The sequence below is a fragment of the Mastigoproctus giganteus genome, chromosome 9, assembly GCF_048544385.1.
Source record: "Mastigoproctus giganteus isolate SK-2022 chromosome 9, ASM4854438v1, whole genome shotgun sequence".
NCBI lineage: Eukaryota > Metazoa > Arthropoda > Arachnida > Uropygi > Thelyphonidae > Mastigoproctus > Mastigoproctus giganteus.
In genome coordinates, this window is record NC_143583.1 from 161,642,469 (window position 1) to 161,659,515 (window position 17,047).

The 17,047-nt window shown below is 33.9% G+C and overlaps 1 protein-coding gene across 2 annotated transcripts in view; it reads right to left on the reverse strand.

Moving 5' to 3' along the window:
• jbug (filamin-type immunoglobulin domains fbug) overlaps positions 1–17,047 on the reverse strand; it is a 1,114,928-nt gene that overhangs the window by 518,440 nt on the left and 579,441 nt on the right. For both annotated transcript variants that reach the window (XM_090381438.1, XM_090381439.1), the window contains exons 28-29: positions 16,218–16,301; positions 1,192–1,329 (exon numbers count right to left, since the gene is read on the reverse strand). In XM_090381438.1, the coding sequence (XP_090237564.1) occupies positions 1,192–1,329; positions 16,218–16,301 (222 nt within the window). The remainder of the gene's footprint in view (positions 1–1,191; positions 1,330–16,217; positions 16,302–17,047) is intronic.

Sequence of the window (17,047 nt, forward strand, 5' to 3'; positions counted from 1 at the left end):
ATTTTATGTATGCAAAATATTCTTATTGATTATTAAAAATGAATTTTATTATTTTTATAAAAAAAAAAGTTATGTTATCAGCTAGGCTATTTGAAGAACTGCTGGACCAAGTACCCCAATGTCCACCTCTCTTGGCAGACCTACCCACTGACAATCTTAGGAAGATTTAAAAGCTCAACTCTGCTTTCCCATCTCATCATGTGGTCTTGACATGCCAATACGCATAGAAACAACTATGGGGGGGGGAGTAGGTCCTATACGAGTACAGAGAAGGGCAACAAGATTAGTGAATGGAACAAAGGGTGCTCTTACGAAGAAAGGCTTAAGTTTTGCAAATTACAAAGTCTGGAGACTAGGCATCGGCGAGGTGATCTGATAGAGGTGTATAAGGCTTTGAATGCCTTGAGCATGCTCAATGCCGATGGGATTCTTCCTCTTGCTCAGAATAATCACCTGAGAGGGCATAAATTCAAATTGAGGAAGGACGGATGTTGGATAGAAGTGTGGAAATTTGCCTTTAGCCAGCGGGCAGTTGGTTAGTGGAATAGACTTCCATCACTTGTTATTGAAGTTGATAGCCTAAACAAATTTAAGGCTCAGCTGGACAGGTATTTTGAACGAATGGAGGGGTGAAATGGGAGTAGTGGTTGTGTGTGTTTTTTTTTTTTTTTTTTTTGGCTGATGCTGAATAAGCTTGCTTTCTTGCATCATATGCCTCTACTAATGCTAATGCTAAGGATATGCCAATAGCAGCTTGCCATGATGGGAATAAAAATTATTTATTTATAATGGATGATACTTCTCCTTTGGAGAAGTACTACTTATTTGTAATGAAGAATATAGGCTTACAGCTTCACAATTAGACATAAATGACTGCACTGAAACAAGTGCCATGTGCCTGCCAGGTATCGAACTTGTGAACTGCACTGCCATCTAATCTTTCTTTACAGAAATAACTCTTCCACAGGTAGGCTAGGATAATTTAACAGTATTTCACAGTATATGATTTAATAATACTTTTCTTTCCAAAATGCACAATTGCTCATGATATAAATTTAATACAAAAATTAAAATATTCTCCCATATAAAGTAAACAAAAATACTAAAAATTTCTGAGTTTTATGGGAAGTATTATATATGAACTGGAAATAATAATATATATTTGTATATATAAAAACACATGGTACAAACTTGTAAAATAAACTGGCTTTCCCACTACTCCACTATCGACATCATTTACTTTCACTTTTCCAGAATCATAGGCTTTCACTAAATATGGGCTGGCTCCAATGAGTTGATCATCTACTCGAACTTCTACAGTATGATCACCTAAAAATTTAAATTCATTAAGTTAATTTTAAGCTTAAGCAATTTTCATTAAATAATTTTCATCAAACAAAAAAAAATATATATATATATATATATATACAGGTAGTTCTTGCTTTGCGAGTTCCTGGATTTACGATTTTTTTTTTTTTTTTTTTTTTTCAAAAGTATCAAGTATTGACAAAATTGAAAATATGAACATTAAATGCAAAAAATTAATGTTAAACATTCATAAATACTGCATTTCAAACCACGCACATAGCTATAAGATACAGTGTACCCAGCTTTACGATGATATTAATCCATTCAGAGACACCATCGTATCGTGAAAATATCATAATGTGACCCAATAACACATTATTTTTCAGTAATTCATTCCACAACCTTAGAAGTTGAAATTTTTTCTATATAACTCTTTAAAAGATCATTTTTATAGTGCATATTGTTTTAGTTGTTAAAAATTCAAATCATTAAAATTCACTACACTTTCATCATTATCATATGTTATAAGAACCAATTTTGAAGGCTTTGTGACATTTTTCTAAAGCACATTTCTGGAGGTCACTACCATAAAACAATAAAAACAATTTGCACTTTCCAGTTTATTCGGCTTTTCTGTTACTACAAGCAATTACAAACAGGTAGTAAACTCAATGTTATTGCATTTGCAAAAATACCGATAGCTGGAATTGTGTAGTTTTTTGCGTTATTATGGTGAAATGTGTTTGCCCTTTACTGAAATCTTCAATTTTATAAATAAATTTTCAGAATCTTCTCTTCATTCCTTTTTTTTTTTTTTTTTTTTGCTTCATAAACTTGTTACTCGGTGCAAATCGTGTTAGTTGCAATTTGTGTGTTCTGTTAAAAACTGCTTATGCATCTATTGAAATTTATAAAGAAAGGAGAAGATTATCTTGGAAACAAGAGCCTCTTGAAGCATTTCGGAAGATGACTCCTTGTGCAACAAATCAACGAGTGCCGAGCCAATAATGAATAATCAACGAGTGTGCATTTAGTTGATGATGAAGAAGAAGAATAAACATTCTTTAAAACTAATTTCATTGTTGAGAACATAATCCCTATTTTTAACATTATGTCTGTGGGATTTAATTCTCGCTTTATGAGCACGTGCTAGGAACGAATTAACTTGTAAAGTCGAGAACTACCTGTATACAGGTTGAGTTATCTTTACACAATTTAATAATTCATAATTCAGGAATTAGATGATTTATTTGTATTATTTCTTTTATCTGATTGGCAAAAACACAGAAATGAAGCAGAATACGCAACTAGGTTTTGATGAGAGAGAGAGAGAGAGAGAGATCATTAAATAGTACTGGAAATTTGAATATGTTGTAGTATGGGAAAGACAATATGGAACAAGTGCACCTACACTTCTGACAATAATCCCATCTGAATGATAAATTTGAAGAACATGGAACTATACACAATATCAATAAGACAACTATTGGGAGAAATAAAAATATCAAAAATGTTGAAGATGTTAAAAAAAAACATCTCAACTTTTCCATACAGAATTGCAAATGAGCCAATAAAGATTATCCAGATCAACAAATACAATTCTGTGCTTAGTATTATCACAAAAATAGTGAAAATGTCATGTTTGAGAAGGAAACTGTATGGATTGTTCAAAATAAGGATGTTTGAATCATCACAACTTCATTTACTGAGCCAGTGAAAATCTTAACCTCATTACAACTGAATTTATTGGATCAGAGAAAATTTTCGCCACCTCATCTTGCAGAAAGATGTAATATGCCAGGGATAATAGATGTGAACCTCCTCTCAGAGGAGTATAGGACCTTAATGATAAAATGGTACGCCGAGTGATTCTCGGCATACCATTTTATCATTAGGAATGCCGAGTGATTCTTAGTTTGGATTTGTAGTAAGTAGGGCTCACAATACCGGTCGAAATCTTAATACCGGTATTTCAGTATTTTTAATTTATGAAATCGGGATACTTGTATTGCAAAAAAAAAAAAATAAATAAATAAATAAATAAACAATAAAGTAAGAAAAAAAAAGTAATTACTAGAATTCATATTTGAAATCAAACTTTTATTACAATAATAAATATTCTAACAAAAGATTACTAAACATACAGTTATTCTAAAAACAAAAACACATATAGACACACCAAAACTGCAAATTTGGTTGTCACACTTTGTACTGAGATTTGTACTGGCAAATGTGGTACTGAGATAGTTATAGACGAGTTGCAGTTTACCCACCTCCCTTATTCCCTCATTTTCAAAAAATCATATTTTCTTTTTGACTTTTTATGGCACTATATCCGTATTAACAAACGAAAAAATTCACATTTTTAGCTTGGTGAGGAAACAAAATCTAAGATGTGGGAGTTATTTATTTATTGATTTTTATTGCCATGTACCTTAGTATTGCCATCAATGGCCACTGTATGATTTTCATACAGCAGCTCCCCTCAAGGCCCACAAGCTACCTGACTGCACTAAAAAAATCAGAATTTGCAGGAGCTGAGGTATTTTCCCATAGTTTCTCATGGGCAATGACGCAAATATTATAAAACATGTCATTTATCACATAAAACTACTTAACAAGTATATAGATAATTGGTATTCATTTTCATCTTTTAATTTTTCTCATTTAATCTGTTAATACATGCTATCATTTCCATAAAATATCTATCAATTAACAATATCAACTCTCTCTACAGCAGCAAACATTAACTAATTCAATCTTAATCACGTTCTCATATTTCTCTTAATCAGCAAAATGGATTCTCTTGACAAGCAATCAATAAGCTGACTTAATAATAAAAATTCCATATCTTTTTCTCTCTCTCTCTCTCTTAATTTAGCAATATCAATTTTCTTTACAACTTCAGCCAATAAACCAACTCAATACTAAACATTTCTTTAAATTTCTTGTAATTTCTTCAACTTCATCCTTATTTTAAAATAATTACAGTTTTATCTAAGCACCCTTTTCAATACAACACAGTTCACAGGACTTATCTTCCTTTTCTTTCACGGTGGGATTTCTTTGTGCAGATTCCTTCCATGGAATGTGGAGAAGTCTCTTCTTAGTTGAATTCAGCAGTATAGCTCTGCCAGTACTATCTAATTTCGGGAACAGTTCTCTGTTAATACTGAAGGAAATTACCACAGCAGTAGTAGAAGCCAGGGCACTATCTGACTGGCTTGTTACTCAGCTTCCAGATTTACTTCTAGCACAGAAACATGCCCGGCAGAACTCTTCACTATATAGCAGGACACTTACAGAACTGGACCCCGAACTACCACTGCAAGTCTGAAACCCATCCGCACAACAACCACAACTCACTCTTTTGGCATGAGAACCTTATTTATTTCCTTTTAATTTACATATCTCTGCCAATCTAATTTAAACCTGACCCAATCACGGTGTTATTCCTTAAACTCACTTTTCTTCCTTTGGTGGGAAAAACATTCTGTATTTTGCACACAACAAAATTCTTTCATCTTTTATCTATAGATCACCTACCAACAATACATTTGAACTACTCCATACCAAAGCCCTTCCCAAAAATGCCAAGTGTCACATCCTCAAGTAGCGCTGTAATAGAAAGAATAAACTATTGTACAGAAGCTTTTAATTTTAACCCTTCTGCACCTGCCATTCCTTTGTTTACCATTTTCCTTAAGTGCCCTACCAGGTCTAATCTCAATAATGGAAATATTTCTGTAGTAAGAGAAATATATTTGCAAGATTTTGTGTCTTAGTTTCATGATGTTTTCAGGTTTCTGTTGCATTTGTATTGTGTATAACAATTCCTCTGCATCCTGTAATATTAATGATTTATTGTTGTTGAATTTATAACCTTTATATAAATAAATCATAAACAATTATTTTTTAAATTAGTACCAAAAAACTGGTATTTTTGTATCAATACGTATTTGAAATCCTCAAAAAAAAAAAAAAAAAATTACCAGGATCCTGGTATTTGCGATCCCGGAATCTCGGTATCGTCAGCCCTAGTACTGAGCGGACATGTTTTCATAGTGCTGCTAAGTCTAAAGTGCAGCAAGAGCATAGTATTGATTACAGGTTACATAATTGCTTTTAAATAATTTATTTAATATATTGTAGTTTATTTTGATTAAAGTATTTTTTCCTGTAATAGTTTTAGAAATTTAATTTTTATACTATTTTAAAATATAATTTTTTAAAAAGTTACTATCTGCGGTATTTAGTAAATTTAATGACAATTGTGACAAGAACCACCTTGAACACTTTGTTAGAGGGGTATCATGACTCATACAGAAAAAAATCAATGGCAATTTCCGGGTGAATTATGATTGCATTGTTTACAAAACCACTGGCATGTATTCCAAGGTATCACCAAGGAAAATTACCTCACTGTTAAGAATGTTGGACTGGAGAAAGTCAGGTTGCAAAAAGAGGAAGTCAAAAAGATGAAAGTGATTAGTGAAGTTGGGTTTGATGAATTTGACAGAATGAGGTAGAGAGATTTTAAGCCAGAGAAGATTCCAAATTACCAAGTCTCAGATAGGGAATATCGGAAAGGACAAATGCACAAGTAGCACCTGTGAACAATTTTTTAGTTCTAGTGAAGACAAATTGGTTTTAAAAAATCATACAGCAAATAATTTAGATAACTGAGATGAGCAGTGGCTGAATCAACTAATAACTGAGATTCTGTCAGAAAAAGTACATGGGGTTTGGCAGTGGAAATGGACATTGTTGAGATTAGAACATGTTAGAACTGAGAACATGTATATTTGTAAAATGAACTAGGAATTGTTTGGGGGGTTTAGATCTTTTTTGCAGATAAGCTTGCTCTATTCAACAGTAAGAATAAGTGGTGGGTGGGACATGCTGTATGAAGTAATAAAATTTTTGGATAAGGCATACACATGGTAAGAATATACCCAGATCCTTGACATAATGTGGCCTCAACAATGCCCTCCCCCCACATACACACTACTCAGACTCCCATCAGTCACTACCTGGCAGAGTAGAGGTAGAAAGATTATACAATAGCTGATCCGGGAGCCTCCTAGAGTTATCAATAGGTTTGGTCCCGTGTACTAACTAACAGCCAGCCTGCGGTGTTTTTAGAGCTGTATCCTCGAAATGTAAGGAAGTTTGGATCTCACCAGGGTGATCATCATAAACTCTAAGGACATCAATCATATTGCATGTTGGAAGAGATGGGAAAGGGTTGATTGGAACTTAGCTTTGAGACTAAACATCGGTTCCACCACTTCAAGCCCCCAATAAGCAAAGTGGTGGTATTACACTGGTTGATGAGAGTCATCAACTAGTGCAGTGCCATTAGTGCCAATGTGCATAAAGATATCACCTTTTGTGCTATTAAAAGATGATATCTGCTCTACAATGTCACCAACTTTTCCTATTTGGTATAAGTGGACCAGGGTATGTCTGCCAGGGACAGACATACTTGGTTGATGACTCTCATCAACCAGCGCAATACCACCACTTTGCTTATTGGAGGCTTGAAGTGGTGGAATCAATGTTTAATCTCAAAGCTAAGTTCCGATCAACCCTTTCCCATCTCTTCCACTTATACCACTTATACCAAACAGAATTTTTATTGATGTAAATATTATATCTTTTTAGTTCTAGTGAAGATAAATTAGTTTTAAAGAGGAAAAAATCACTCTTCAATTACTTACAATCAGATTTATTTGAATTCGTAGAGGGCATGTGAACTCTTTCTACAAGTTTTCGAATTTAAGTCAAGTGCAACGATCAATGAAATGAGTATATTAGTATATTATTAATATATAATAATAATATATTAATGTGGTATCAATGCTGTAACTAGAAAAAGTTGGCCCCAATGCAAAGTTTAGTATGGGCCCCGTGAAAATATTTCTTTACGTAAAAATAAAAAATTAACAATACAACGGTAAAAGTAGATTTAAAATCTTTATCAATACAATATAAAAACAAAAATAGTATTAAATTCTGTAAATGTAAAAATGAAAAATAAATTTTGAAAATTAAATGAAGTAATATATTGACTTACGTAATTTAGAATGGTTTCCGTCTAGATTTGGCATTGGCAAAATCATTAATTAATTTAGAAACGTCCATTCTTTCAGCTTATTGCACTTTCTATGATAAGCAGTGCTAGCACTGATATCCCATGGTGTTTCTCAAATAATTCATAATTAATTTTAATTTCAGGAAAGGGCATTCCATTGTGAATACAATAACCGGAATTGTCAAAAATAATATCAATAAAGAATACACTTCTGGCAAAATATCACTCATATTGTAGTATTTTGAACTATGACACGTTCTGCAAATTCATGAATAGATTGAATTTTTGCCATTTCACTTTTTAATGACTTTAGGCAAAGTGGTAATTGCATCGAAAATGATTCCGAAAAGTCACTTAAAAATTTCTTTTGCATCTTCTCTGTGTTTTTATCAAATGGAATTTCGTCCTTTTCGATTAACTGAGTTGGAGTAAGAAATACAAACAAGTTATAAAATGAATTTAGTCCTTGAAACCTTTTGGGCAGTTGGGTAGTTACTAAGTCAATTACAAAATAAGAAAGAAAATGTTAGGTTTAAAGAGCAGTTCGGAATTTTCAAATTGGTAATCCTCTACCAGTTCATCAAAATTTTTCTTCACAAATCGCTTCCATTGATTTGCAAATTGACAAGATAGATCCCACTTCTGTGCAATAAATGATGCTTCCTTGACAATATTTTCAAATTCATTTCTTAGTTTTTTCACTTGATTATACAATGTTTCTATGCCCAATGCAGCTTGACCAATATCCATATTCGTTCTTTGCAAAATCTTTGGTATTGAATTAATATTTCATAATCATTTTGGGACTTAAATAAGATTTTTTTTATCAGTACAACGGATAACACAAAATCAAAATTCAGAATAATATTTTTTAATCAGGAGAGCTTCGGAATTTTCATTGCTTTTTGACAAATGTATGATAATTTAATTAATGCCATTAACAAATTGGGAAATCTCAATTTTATAGCAATTATAGATGCAAGCCAACTAGACCAATGAGTTGGATTTAATTTCTTTAATATCGCATTATTTTTTAATTTGAGATAACAAGTCCCAGCAGTTGATATTGTGCCAAAAAACACATATATATATATATATATACTTTGAACAATGTTGAAATAGTTGGATATTTCTGGTACTCCATTTACTATATCATTAATAACTTGACTGAGATTGTGTGCTGCAAAACACATTCGGTTGTAATTCTTTTAAGCGAGATTGTTCTCCTGAATATGCACCACTCATCGTGTTTGCTCCATCATACTCTTTCCTACGACATTTTGAAAGATCCAGATCATTTGAATTTAAGGAGTTGCAAATAATTGACGATATTCCAGCAGTTGATCCATCAGTAACAGTGAGAATACCAAGGAACATTTCTATGACATCTATGTGTTCAGGTCTATTGTCGTACGGATTTTTTACAATATGGAAATAACATACACCAAGCTTAGTTGATCCATTTTTGAGATATCTTAAATTGTATCAGCAATGATGGAAAAATATGGGGCTTCTTTAATATCCTTAGTTATTTGTTTTCTTAAATGTTGGCTCAAACATTCAATAACTTCATTCTGGATTTTGAGACTTAAATAAGTAATGCTTCCAGTCGGTATATCCACAACCTGTTTCATAATTGGGTCATATTCTGCTATCAACTTTACATCCGACAAAAAATTTCCAACATAGTATCATATAAATTTTCTTGACGACCAATTAAAGTTAATGAATTTCTTGAGAATTCTAAGATTAATCACCCATTTTAATACTTTTCTCCAAAAAATAACACTGTTCTTGCACATTTTCTTCCAAAATTCTCTTAACTCCTGTATTGCTTTTCCACGTTTCTTTCATGATGCATACTTCTACATACTTACAGCTATTTTCATGTTCTTTAATTTTAGTAGACAGATTTTGCCAGTTGTTGATGCCTTTCGTCTAGTTACATGTAGTTCCAGAAAACATCCAGCACGGCTTGCAATAGATGGAATCCAGTTTTTGGAATTGCACAACCATTGCTTGTTCATTTTTAATCCAGATTTACTAGTCGTTGAGTAATATTTTATCGAAAATTATATATTTTTGTTATTTTTCAGAAATGCTCCTTTTGGCATGCAAGCACCGTATTTTATAATAAATTTCTGCGCATTCTACTGTAGAATTCTCTGTATAGCTTGCTTGTTAACAGGAGAGACTGCTTCTACAGGGATGGGACACACTTAAATAGAAAGGGTGCAAGAATATTTGTTGATGCTATCGAGGCAGTGTTAGGTGGGTCGGAAAACTGCTAGCTTGGGTGGATACACGGACTAATAGATTAACAGTATCCGCTGGCAGAAGTGAAAGTGATTCCTGTACTGCTTCTGTTGGAATGAGCAGCAGCCTGGAAAACAAGATGCAGGGTATTTCAGAGACTGCTGAGAGTCACTGCGTTACAAGAAAACACATGGGTTTACTTGTACAAGAATATGAAAAGGGGCATGTATATTTACGCATACACCAATTCTAGGAGCTGGTTAAATAAATTGGATGAATTTGAGGTGCTGGTCAAAACATCACAGGCAGATATTGTTGGGATATCAGAGACATGCTGCCACACAGATATAAGGAATGCAGAACAGGGATTTGGGGAGAACAATGTGTACAGAAAGGATAGACAGGATAGGAAGGGAGGAGAGGGTTATGCTATTAGTTAAGAAACACAAAATCCAAGTAAGAGCAGCCAGTTGACATCGCTTGACAGTGCAGTGTTGAGTCAGTTTGGTGTGACATAAGCACTGGAAGATCAAAATTGAGAGTAGGTGAGAGTAGGTTAGTTCCGTAAAAACAGAGCACTAAGTGAATCTGTGCTAAGCGAGCGCCGCATTCCCATAAGGTAACATACGTATTTGTGAGTTGCGGTCAGTGCCATAGGATATTTCGTAATCAATAATAAACGGTAGTGAAAAAAATGCACAAATGTCCATCAAAATATTTAATATTCAAATATTTGTACATACAAAATATTCTGCATTACATACGTATATAATTATGTGGTAACTACTTTTTTATCAAAATTAAACTTAAAATTCCAATTAAAATCATGAATTTAATTGATCTAAATTGATTTAATTTAATTGATGAATTTAATCATGAAAAATGTGTCGATTTCTCATGATTGAAAATGTTCAACATGATTTTTCATGTTGAACTTTGGCCCTCTTCCAAATAAAATAAAAGGGGTATTAATTTTAAATCCCCCGCAGCATTACCACCCAACAATAAAGTCAACCGATCCTTCGCCGCTATGAAACCTGGCATGTTCTTTTCTTCTTTCAATATGAAACTTCTTTTAGGCATTCATTTCCACAAAATGTCCTGCTTCATCTATGTTAAAAACTTGTTGAGAAGTATAACACATAATATACCTCTTCAATAATTTTAACAAGTTCTTATTTGAAAGTTTCGCTCCTTAATCTGTATTTGCGGCTTCCCCTGGATTTTAAATCTATTCAATCAGCCCTTACTAATTTTAAATGGTTCCATATTTTTTTTTTTTTAGGTGAGTTTTCTTCAGATCATCATATTGGCTAATCCCTCTCTCACTCTTTTTTTTTAATAATATTTAACTTAACTGAATTCTACATTGGATATTATCTTCAATAAAATTAGTTAGTCTTTCCATTTCAATCCTAATAGCCGGCCTAGTTGCTTGCAGTGGAACACCTATCCTTCCCGCTGCTAAAATTAATTCTTTATTTTTTTTTTATAATTGTTCTTACAAGTCCTAAATTATGGCACACATCCGCTTGTCTTTGACGGAAATCGATTCATTTCAAAACGTCTAATTTGATTTTCAAATTCATTCTTTTTCTTACATTTATAGTCTTCGTACTACGCTCAGACGTTGTTGCTTTTTCATTCTTATCTGCCATTATTAACTCTTCGAAAATGTAACTACATTTGTTGAATTAATTATGATACAATGTTCAAGTAAACTGTCTGTTTCGCACGATGTCTAATACGGTACTGAGTAGTGACTAGACTTCAGATAAATGCATATAACGCAAACATTACAAGCAATATACTTGATCAATCATTTTTTAAAATGTTGATCTTGGAACTATGTAAGAAGTCACTGTACTGCAATTAAATTAGCGTGAGAGAAAATTTCACTGAGCGTTGGAAAATTTCTTAAGTCGGCGTGGGAAACGTTTTAATGCCGTTTTGCTATTCATTTTTAAGCTATAGACTCCATCATATGAAATGATTTCATTAAATATGCCAAAAAATGCAATCTGTAAAAGAGCGTTATAGTGATCTGTGACAGCGTTATAGTCAGATAGGGGTTATAATATAAGAACAGCATTATAGCGAATCAGTGTAAAGTGCACAGCGTTATAATCGGGGCTTGCTATATAATAAAAAAAAAACTATACAGGGAAATAGAGTGGGCCAGTAAATCAGAGGGTCTTATAAGGGAGGATTTTAATTTCCTGGATATTGATTGGAATTTGTGGGTTGGTCACTCACACACGCTAGCAAGGCTTATGTGGATTAATAGGATGATTATTTTCTACATCAGCATGTTCGGGAGGCAACTAGAGGGAGTAATACTCTTGATATGATTATCAGTAGTGATCCTTCATGCATCAAGAATATGCAGATAAAGGAACCACTAGGTGAAAGTGATCACAGTGTGCTGAAGTGGGATTTACTCAAAAAGGTGACTACCATCAAGGGTAAAGGGAAGGGTTTTTGCTTTCGTAAAGGTGACTACGGTGGTCTGAGACAGTATTTAAATTCTATACAGTGGAACGAACTGATAATGTTACCAACAGCAAATTCAAATTAAGAAGCATTCAAAGAATTAATCTTAGAAGCTACTAGGCTTTTCATACCAAAAAAGAAATACTGTTCAAGATTTAGGCCTAAATGGATGTCAGATGAATTAATTAGACATGTGACAGAGAAGAAAAATGCATGGGATACATATAAATTAATGGAAGCCTATGATAGATATAAGCTGGTCTGTAACCAAGTCACGAAGGACATTAGGCAGGCAAAGGCAGATTATGAGAAATCTTTGGCAAAGGATGCAAAGAAAAACAGCAAAGAGTTCTTTACCTATGTAAACTCTAGAAGGAAAGGGATCAATCAGATTGGTCCACTGGATATTGATAGTTTAACTGTTGATAATCTTGCTCAGGTAGCTAACAAACTAAATGAGTATTTTGCATCTCCATTCACACAATAGGAGTTACTCAGGGAGGGGAATGCCAGAGGTGAATTAAACTCTGACAGTGAGCTAGATGGTTTTGTAATAACAGAGAGGAAAGTTGAGGAGAAATTGCTGAAAACAAACATAAAAAAGGCAACTGGGGTGGATGAGATTTAGCCAGTTATATTAAATTAGGCAGCAAGGAATTGGGAAGGAATTAGGAAGTAAGCAAACCTTAGCCATAATTATGAGAGCTTGCTTGGACTTAGGGGAGGTATCCATGTACTGGAGGAGATATGCAAATGTGATCCCAATTCACAAAGGAGGATCAAAGGGCAACAGAAGTAATTATAGACCTGTTAGTTTAAATTCTGTTTCAAGGAAATTAATGGAGGCACTGCTTAAAGAAGCACTGCAGGATCATTTAAGCAAGACTTCAGTTATAGATTGGACACAGAATGGTTTTGTTAAGGGGAAGTCTTGTCTGACGAATTTTATTGGATACTATGATGTGGTCACAAAGGACCTGGATGCAGTGAATAACTTTGATATCATATTTTTGGATCTTAGAAAGGCTTTTGATACTGTTGCACAAGGAAGACTGCTGCACAAATTTGAACAGTGTAGCATTGGAGGCAAATTGCTGCTATGGTTAAAGGGGTGGTTGAGGGGAAGAAGTCAGAGAGTGGTAATCAATGGACACTGCTCATCGTGAACTAATTTTATTAGTGGAGTCCCTCAGGGTTCAGTGTTGGGTCCATTGTTGTTTTCTGTATTTATAAATGATACTGATGATGATATATCAGGCTTAATATCCAAGTTTGCAGACAATACGAAGGTTGGCAGGGTTGATAAGGACACTAATGACAGTACGGCTGCTGCAACAAGATCTAGAAAAGTTGAGCAGATGGGCTGAGAGGTGGAAAATGAAGTATAACATTGACAAATGTAAAGTACTATATATGGGAAGCAATAACACCAGAAAAAAAAAAAATAAAGTACAGCCATTATCAGCCCACTGCAGGATGGAAGCCTCCTCAACAATTCATGCTAAGGGAAATGGACCATAATCTCCCACGCTGGTGCAGTGCAGGTTGGCAGATTGACCGTATTCAGCAGTCAGGGGCTTGAACCCCGGTCTACTCAAAGAACATGTGCTACTGCACTCCCACTCCTAACCACTAGGCTACGAAGGCCGTTCTGTAACCCCAGAATAACGTATCAACTCTGTGCTACTACAATGACGGTGGTATAGAATGAAAAGGACCTGGGGGTAATTGTGCAGGCAGATATGAAGTTTTCTGACAGGGCAGACAGTCTGCAAGAGTAGCTCATGGTATCTTGTCAATCATATACAGGAATTTTTCTAGCAGGGATAAGGAGGTGATTATCCCCTTGTATAAGGCAATGGTCAGGCCACACCTTGAGTACTGTATACAGGTCTGGAGGCCTCATTTTAAGAAGGATGTAGAACAGTTGGAATGAGTACAGAGAAGGCCAACAAGATTAGTGAATAGAACGAAGGGTTACTCTTACAAAGAACTCAATTCTAAGTTTTGCAGATTACAGTGTCTGGAGACTAGGCACTTGCTAAGTGATCTGATTGAGGTGTATAAAGCCTTGAATGGTTTGAGCACTGAGCATTCTCAATGCTGATGGGATTCTATCTCTTGCTCAGAATAATTGCCTGAGCAGGCATAAATTCAAATTGAGGAAAGACAGTTGTAGTATAGATATGCAGAAGTGTGCCTTTAGCCAGTGTGTGATTAATTGCTGGAACAAACTTCCATCTTTTGTTGTAGAAGTTGATAGCTTAAATAGATTCAAGGCAGAACTAGACAAACATTTGGAACAAGTGGATGGGTGAAATGAGGGTTTTTTTTTTTTTTTTTTTTCTGGCTGATGCTATATAAGCTTGCATCATATGCCTCTACTAATGCTAATGTCAGCGGGATAATTCTCTTTTTTAAGATTTTCAATATTGATATTTTCAATTTCTTTCAACATTGAAAAATCTTCATTTTCTTCTGAAGAGGGAGATAGTCTACTTGAGGATTCTTCTTCTTCTTCAGATGTTTTTTGAATGTCATTCTCTTGCTCAACCTCAATTGATGGCTCTTTTACCATTCCGTCGGTGTCAAAAGTTGACTCTTTGTAGACTGATAGATTGACTTGTTGTTGATTTTAATTCTGATTCTGGATCTGCAAAATAAGAAGTCAATTTAGGAATTTTTTAAACTTCTTTTGTTAGAGCTTCAGCAGCAGCGTGTTTTATTTTGCATTTAAAAGCAATGCTTTTATATTTTTTCTCCAGGGAAAATTCAAAAAATAATTATAAAATTTTTATACTGAACTAAATATAATCATTTATTGAACTTACCAATGGAATGGCATGTGCATTGTGTAAATTAAAAAGATTACAATATGACAAATATTGATAAGGACTAAAGTACTTGTAATATAGTTGTAAAATATTGCAGCAGGATATTAGTTCACTAGAGAATATGTGATATGGAATATTAGCACAAATCTAAAATTACACTTATAACCTTTCTAGCACTGCTTACTTAAGTTATGTTGTCACCTGTTATGCAGCAGAATACATCACTGCTAATCTCAACAATCTATACTGTGCTACCCTTAACACTGGTCAGTTACTGTTTTAAAAATGGATGTTCACTACCATGTGGGTTATAATGTCATGATTCATTTATGAGACGACTGGGAAGTAAAGAGCAAAGGTAAACTCTTAATAAATGGAAAGTAAAGAGCAAAGGTAAGCTACAACCTTTAGATACTTTAGTTTTATTTTGGATTTAACTGAAACAAACAGCAGTATTATTAATCGCTTTTCCCTTTCTGATACCTCGGAATAAGTGACTATTTCTTCCCCTTTGTTCATATATAAATAAAAACTGCACCAGCCAGATACATTTATATAAACATAACACACTGAGCAGAAATCACGATGCTACCTTACTATAGGAGAAGATTGGAAGAGGAGTGCTAGAGTTCAGAGTTGCATTGGTTTCTACAAAGACTGAATCAGCTGCTATAAATAAGCTGCTATGCTAAGCTGCTTACTCTAATAACTAGTGGAATAACATAAGACATTATATATCAAGCTGCCCTCAGCGAGACAAACACAGAGTTAGCAGTAGTTATGCTCCTTGCAGGAGAAAAAGCAAGGCATTCCTGTGATTACCTAGTGAAAACTAGTGGAGGATGAATCTAGATTGATTTACTGATTGTGTGAGGATGTAACTGTTAACAAATTATCAGGTCCTCTTATAAAGACCGAGATTGCAGTATTTATGTGTTCACATGCTCATGTATATGTATGCGTGCACATGCTCAAATACATGCATGCACGCACACACACACACATGCACATAGACTACACTGAAATTACATATGTAATTATAGTTTGCTGGAGATACAATGACAGAAATACTTTACTGACAAGTACCTTAACAAATATCATAATCATCCACATTGAATAATTTGACAGTCAATTTGAAATAAAGGTCATTCCCTTGGAAAAGTAAATGCAAAATTTTCTGAGAAACATTTTGAGAGCCTTTGTAATATGTTAATCCGAAGTCAACTTACCAACATCAACAGGAACGTATTCCATCTTATATCCAGCACTAAAATTTCCACTTATGTAGCATTTCAAAGGATGTTGGTTGGGACCTTAAAAAAAAAAGAAAATTAAATCCCTAAAAAGTTTTCTACAGGGGCAATTCTTGTACAATTTTCAAGATAATTATAAATTCTTTACTCTGACTGAAATGAAAATTTCTGTGCTACGAATAATCATGAAAATATGTAAATGATCATGTAGAGAGACTGGGTTGGGAAATTAAAATACTATATGTAAGTAAAAAAATATCAATGCTGTAACTTACCAAACTGGAAATAAACTTGTTATGACTCTAATGTTATTTGCATCCATGTATGACTGGCCCTAAATGTTTTAATATCATTTTAAAACTAATTTGAATGCTTTATATTTGTTTCTTTTCTAGCAGAAGTCATCTGACTTATAAATTATTGTCTATGCAAGGAGGAATTGTTTTGCATACATTAGCAATAAAGCATTCAAGTTTGTAAAAGTCAATATTTAAGTAAGGAACTAACATCAAAAATTATATTGTATATTGATTTAACAGTTCCAAGTGTTAAACTGAAGCAAACTGGTAAATCCTAGCATTTGCAGCTCACAATAGTAAAAGCACATTTATGGCAACACTTTACTCCATAACAGACCTGTGAATTCTCTTCCATCACTTGGCACGAGAGCTACTGCGGCTAAAATGCCCCTGTACGCTTTTATACAACGGTTTTGTTCTAATTCTATTTTGCTGCTAATAGATTCCAAGAGTCACAGAGTGACTACAGATTTTTCAGAGATAATATTTGATTATAGTAATTTATTT